Raw genomic sequence first — 7,085 nt, 5'->3', positions numbered from 1 at the left:
GAAACAAGAAGGTTGGTGTCAGTTTTAGAGCTGGGAGATAAGATGGTTCAAAATCGTGAATGCAACAACACAGGCGGAGTATGATCATGCTCTAGCTGCCATGCAAGTGAGGTGGGGAAAATATCCGGCAGTGATTCAGTATGTTCAGAGAACATGGCTTTGTCATAAGGAGAAATTTGTGAAATTTTGGACGAACCAGGTTCTTCACTTTGGTAACACCACCAACTGCAGAGTTGAGAGCCAACATTCAGCAGTGAAAACTTGGTTTGAATCATCCACAGGTTAGTTGTATTATTTTAATAGTTGTTCTCGTTGTTACGTAATTGTAATTATAATAAAAAAAATTAAAAGGTATTTACTAATTAGAATAATTGGTAGGTTCTTTGGATACCGTATGGGCCCGAGTCCATTGTCATATCGGTAATCGCATCATACAAATTCGTAATGACTTGGAGGCATCAAGGTCTAAAATTGGTCAGATGTACAGACAGTTGCCACTGTCACGTATAAATGGCAAAGTGTCTCAACATTGCTTGAAAGTACTGGATAACGAGACGAAAAGGATGCGGGATTTGAAATACCAAGTCCATGAACGGTGTGGATGTGCTATGCGTGTGACCCATGGTCTTCCATGTGCTTGCCGGATACATGATTCGATAGTTGCACATACAGGATTGTATAGCAGCCAAATTCATTCTTTCTGGAAGACACTGGTTATTGGTTATGGTGTTAACATTCCTGAAGTGGTTAATGATTCGACGAGGAGGCTGCACATTTTCGGTCCCTAATTGATGAAGTCATGGAAAGTGACCCGGCCGTACGTCGAAATGTAACGCGAATCATTGAAGAGGAGCTACATCCAGATCATACACACCTTGAAGAACCACATATCAACCTCAACACTCATGGTCGACCGAGGAAAAATGACACCAGGCGTGATCGTAGCTACTTCGAGCATGTGAACCGTCAACACACTCAACGTGGTGGTGACCCAGAACCAGGTAATATTAAAATTCTATATGTAATATTAAAATATGTAAACTTAATACTTGTAGCTTTACTAATAATATATCTTTTAATTTTGTGTTGTAGATCCAAGTGACATTAGTCAATGTAGGTATTTGAACTTGCTTCCAGGCCCAATGTTGCCGTACATTTCGTCTTGGAAGGATGTCATTGGTGATGGGAACTGTGGCTTTCGTTGTGTCGCCAACTCTTCTTTGGCGATCAAAATCAGTGGTTTGACGCTCGGGAAACAATAGCAAACGAGATCGCTGGTCATCCTGATTTGTACGAACGGATTTACGGGCTTGGGCGACTTTGGATGAACGTAGTGCGTATTCGATGGGATGGTGGGGCTGTCGGGGAGCGACATTGGATGGTTACAATTCAAGATTTATTTCCTATTGCTATGTGGTTCAACGCAAGGGTGATTTGTCTTGGGGTAGGCCTTGTACCAACTTGCTACTACCCATGCATCACACTCTTACCGGTGAGGGCACGCAATGGGGTTCGGTCACCGACTCGAGAGTTAGTGATTGCTACAGTTGGTGGATCACATTTCATCCGTCTTGACCTTGTACCTGATTCACCTCTCCCGCCGATCGCCGGTTGGTGGACGGAACACCACGAGGATAGTGTTAATGGATGGGATCAACAATATCAATTGAGAAGGGACATGTGGGATGCATTAGTTAGGTAGTTTGTAATGTACATTCACTAACTTTGAACATTTGTAAGAAAATTAGAATTATGAAATTAATTTTAAATGTATTTGCTTTTAATTTAACATGATATGCAACAAAACATCAAAAATAAAAATAAATAAGTGTCCAGTTTATACATTACATTTAAAAAAAAAATAAGTTCATAACATAATTAAAACCACTAACACAACTTCTAATCAAAATAATCTAGAGTCCCATTTTTTACTTCCAATCAAATACAAGCTGCTCAGTCATTGTTCGAGTCTCACTCGACATTTTAGGATACTCAGCCAATGCTCTTTGGTGAATCTCCATGGACCGACCCATCCACTGCAAATCAAACAATAACATATTATAAACACAAAAATTCATAGAAGTCATTGTTAATATAATAATAAGCATAAATACTTACATAATCAGTGTTACTCCGCTCAGGCAGGTTGCTTGTAACTCCTGCACCTGGAGATACCCGCGGGTGAGAAAACCTGTATAACCACTGCATGTAACCAGGAGCAACCGAAGGAGCTGCAGCACTAAGCCTGGTGAGGGCACCTAAAACTACACTCTGAGATACCCCAGGGACAAACCTCTTCCACATCACATCTGTCATCTCGGTCGGGAAGTCTACCCGATACATCTTCAAGTTAGTCGGCCTCTTGGCCTTCTCTGGCCTGATGATCTCGTGGGGAATGCCTTGCACGAAACCAAGCTGGCGCACCACTCTATCAGGCATGTACGACTCAATGATGTTACGGTACTGGATGCAGCCAATGAATAAAGTGGGGGGCAGTCGTAATGCAGGATCAACTCTGTACGGTAGCCAGTTCACCTCACGGTTAGTAAGCGCATCAATTCTAGTACGAAAAGATAACAGGCGCTCCAGGTTCTTGCTAGGACATCCCGTTCCAACATCCCAAGCAGACGCACGAGGCATTTGAAGGTCCCGGGTCAAGGTACCCTGCTGTGACCGAAAGCACGGAAAGTACTCGTAAATCCACGCTTGCAGAAGCGTGAGACAACCAGCAATCGAATCATCACCTTTCCGTGATGCCGTGCCCAGTTGCCGATACAAGTAGGCCAGTGTAGTTGTTCCCCAAGCATACGTTAATAAGGACATCCATGTAACATAGCTCGTGGAGGAAGGAAGGATGCGTACGGTTACCACTCTTCTCTACAAACAGTGTACCTCCAAGCACTAACCACAAGTATCCATCAAGCTGATCACTAAACTCCCGGTCAACCGCCAATGTCGACTCAAAAATCTTATCAGTCAACACCCCACTACCCTGCCAAATGGTCTTTGTGCCACAAATCTCAGACAGATCATTTGGAGTCATATCCATGGTGATCGAGCACGCGTCCCGTAACACGTCCGTGCTAGGAGTAGTGGTGACCATATTGCCTGCGACCCGTAACCCAAGTATGTTGTACACGTCGTGCAACAAGATCGTAATCTCCCCAAATGGCATGTGAAAGGTGTTCGTATCTGGCCGCCACCTCTCAACAAAAGCAGAAATCAACGGCCAATCAAGTCTTGTAAACATCAGGCCGGGCAAGTGAGACAACCAACTAGCATCAATCGCCGCGAGGTCCTCCACAGATTGACGACCTCGCCAAGTGAACAAGTCAGAACATAACTTTGTCCTACTTAAACAGCGCAAAACACTACACTCCTGCTCGATCTAGATATACCGTACCACGTGACCGCCAAAACTAGGGATAACAGACCCATCCTCAGGCCCACCCGGCATCGGTTCCTGCACTAACCATGCCTCTGCAGAGCTGGAAGTAGGCTGACTCGATCCACTACCAACAAATCTCCCAAACTAACCCCTATATACCATATGGTAATCCTGAGGGTCCTATTCTTCATCCTGGTCACCAGCATGACTAGCCAAACATTCGTCTTCCTCGTCAGATATGGGTGCTCCACTTGCAGAGTACAAGGGCCGACTACTACCAGACTGTTGGTCTCCCGACCAACCACTAGTAGACCCGTATTGCTGCTGCTCGGGCTGAAGCGGTGCTAAACGAGATGTCTGTCTCCTAACAGACGCATTCAGACGTCGTGAAATTGCATGTCGAGCACCAGAACCCTCGATCTACATAAAATAAGAAAAAAAATCCGATTTTAGTAATAATAATAATAATAATACTAATACTAATAATAATAATAAACAATAATCAAAACAACAACACCAACAATCATAATCGTAATAACAACAACAAAAAAAAAAAATTAAAATTAACAACAACAACAACAATAACCATAGAAGGCCAAGAATAATAACAACAACAACAACAACAAATAAAATTAACAACAACAACAACAACAACAACAACAACAAATACAAATTAACAACAACAACAATAACCATAATAACAATAATAATAACACTAATATCAACAACAATAATACTAATCATAATTAAAAATATTAATAATAGTACTACTAATAACAATAATAATAATATTATTATAACAACAACAACAACAACAACAACAACAACAACAAAAAATAAATTAAACAACAACAATAACCATAAAAACCCTAATATCAACTTAGTTTAATAATAATACTAATCATATTTTTAAAAATAATAACACTACAAAATATGCTAACCATAATAATAATAACAATAATAATAATAATAATAATAATAATAATAATAATAATAATAATAACAATAATAATAATACTAACCATAACACTTCAAAATAACAACAAAAATAACAAAATCCAAAAAAAAAAAAAAATTAACAACAACAACAATAACCATAATAACAATAATAATAAAAACCCTAATATCAACAAAATAATAATACTTACCATATTTTTAAAAATAATAACACTACAAAATATACTAACCATAATAATAACAACAATAATAATAATATCAACAATAATTATTAACGGGAAAAAAAAAATTGGAACTTCCTCCCAAAAAATTCGGAAGTTCCAAGGAGGATCCGCCTGGAATTTCCGGATCCTCTTTGGAACTTCCGGATTTTTTGGGCGGAAGTTCCACAATCCGTAATTGAAAAAAAATTCACTTGCTCGCCTCCGTCGCTGCCTCCACCGCCGCCAAAGCTCATCCCTCCAAATTTCAGCTTTATCCGCCTCGAATCACCCATTTTTTTTTGTGTTTTTGATGATTGTTGTTTTTTTTAAAATGAAGTAAAAAATTTAGAATTTTTTTTTCCAGATTTTTAGAGTGTTTTAGATAGTTAGAGAGTAAGAGAGTTAGAGAGAGAAGTAAGAAAGTGAGAAATGTTGGTCGGGAAGTGGAAAAAACCGTATTTAAATGTTAAGGGTAAAATTGGAATTTCAAGTAAAAAAGGGAGCGTTACTCGGTAAAATGGGAGCGACGAATAACAACACCCTTTTACAACATGGATAAATTTTACGTGAAATTACATTTTTGCCCCTGATATGGCCCAACGAGCCCATACCTGGTAGTGCTCTATCACTACTGGGAGCTTATTAGTTTTGTTTAGTTTTAGTTTTATAATCAGCTTTCTTGATTCTTGCGTAGAATGGTAGTAGGAAATCAGCTTTTCATAAATCTTCTCTTTGTTTTAGTTTTAGACTTTTAGTTTGGTTCTTCCGTAGTTAGTTTCCAACTTTTATTAGTTTAGATAACTAATTTAGTTGACGTTGACTTATGTTTTTATTAGTTGCTTTAGATTTTGCACAAATTTTTGTACGTTAGCCACAATTATAATTATTATTAGATGAATGCCGTGCGATGCACGATTTGTTTAAATTTTATTTTAAAAAAATTTATAAATTGTTATGAAAATATTGTGTGGATATCCATTATTCTCTTTGTATGTTTCCAGAATATTCTAGCTCTAGGGTTTATTCTTATCTAAGCAAACCCTACTTATAATATTCTATGTATATATATACCCCGATCATATGTAATAATATGAACAGATATATTCTCTATCAATCTCTCTTATATTTCTCTTTATTTTACAACACGTTATCAGCACCAAAGCTCTAATCAATATGTAAATTTTATTGTTGATTTCTTAGGTTAATGATTAATTCGTTGTATACTGAATGTGCTAAATTATACTCATTATTATCTTATTGTGTCGCATCTTGGGAAGAAATTAGAAGGAGATTAATCTTGATCATGGGTTTTGATCTTCTAATAATGAAATCACACGTTTCAAGAATGTCATATCATTCCCAATCCTCATTAATTAATTTGGGACTAGTACAAGGAGTCTCACGGTATTATTAATAATTTGGTTACAAAGAACTACTCGTATTATTTTTCGATTGCATTGGTTTGTTTATCTTGAATCATCTTTCTCATCTATCCATAATATAATAGATTAGCCTTAATCAAGGGCTATACTTTATTTTCTTTTCATTGACGTTTTCGTGAGTTACAGGCTAGCAGATGACGTTGGTAACATGAAGTTGACGATAAGACTGGTTTTTATAGTGGGAAAGGTTTTGATATCAGGAAAGTTCATTCTCAACTATCCTGTTATTGTTAATTTAAAACCTTTACATAATATTTTTATATTGTTTCCCAAATTTTCGTATTTTTATTATTCCTGGAGTTCAATGAGCAATTTAGGAATAGTTGAATTTGATGCAGAATAACTAATTAGTAGTTTTGTTTTGACTATGAGTTTTGTTTAGTTTGAATCTAAAAGGGTATTTAGAATTATTATTGAGGTTAATTTTATGAACGTATGGTTTTCATGAAATTGTATTACATATATTTGCTAGATTTTGGTATTACTTTTCCTATCCGTAAATGAGTTTGGTTATTTCTCTATGCTTGATAGCAAATATGAATGGTTTGATTTAGCAATTATTTACCCATATAATTTGTTTGTGAAATCCTATGTATAATGCCTTGAATGTTTGTAAATTGTATGAAGTAAGCCTAAGGTACATGTGAAACTATTTATAATTTATGTATTGAATTATGTTTTTATATTTCAAGTATGATATGAAACATGTGGTTTTCCACTAACGTGAACGTGTCAATTTTGGTTGCTTATGTGCTTGTTTGTATTTTCTAATTAAGCTTTATCAGGAAATATATTGATATAATTGTTCCGACAGTATAGTTGATTCAATCAATTCAGGTATGTTTTTATTAAAGCGTGAAGTAGTAGATTTTCATATTTTTACCTTCTCATTCAATTATAGTATTATATACCTACTTGAAGTTAGATTATTGGAATGAATGTAAATTGAATATGATGTGCGGACCTGAAGTTCCTTATATTTATAAAAGTATTCACACTAGCTTGAACATATAAATGGCTCAAAACCCTCAAGAATAATACAAAGAAAGGAGTGGATCGAATAAGGTATGTTTTGATTAAAGCTCGAACTGATTA

At 36.6% G+C, this 7,085-nt stretch overlaps 1 protein-coding gene across 1 annotated transcript in view; it reads left to right on the top strand.

Moving 5' to 3' along the window:
• LOC110724074 (protein FAR1-RELATED SEQUENCE 5-like) overlaps positions 1-41 on the top strand; it is an 825-nt gene extending 784 nt beyond the window's left edge. The window contains exon 1 of the mRNA XM_021903472.1: positions 1-41. This exon is cut by the window's left edge and continues 784 nt beyond it. Within this exon, the coding sequence (XP_021759164.1) occupies positions 1-41 (41 nt within the window).
• The last annotated feature ends 7,044 nt before the right edge of the window (positions 42-7,085 follow it).

This window comes from Chenopodium quinoa, unplaced genomic scaffold (genome assembly GCF_001683475.1).
Source record: "Chenopodium quinoa cultivar QQ74 unplaced genomic scaffold, ASM168347v1, whole genome shotgun sequence".
NCBI lineage: Eukaryota > Viridiplantae > Streptophyta > Magnoliopsida > Caryophyllales > Amaranthaceae > Chenopodium > Chenopodium quinoa.
The sequence above is the reverse complement of the archived record's forward strand: the minus strand, read 5'-3'. Positions and strand labels throughout refer to the sequence as shown.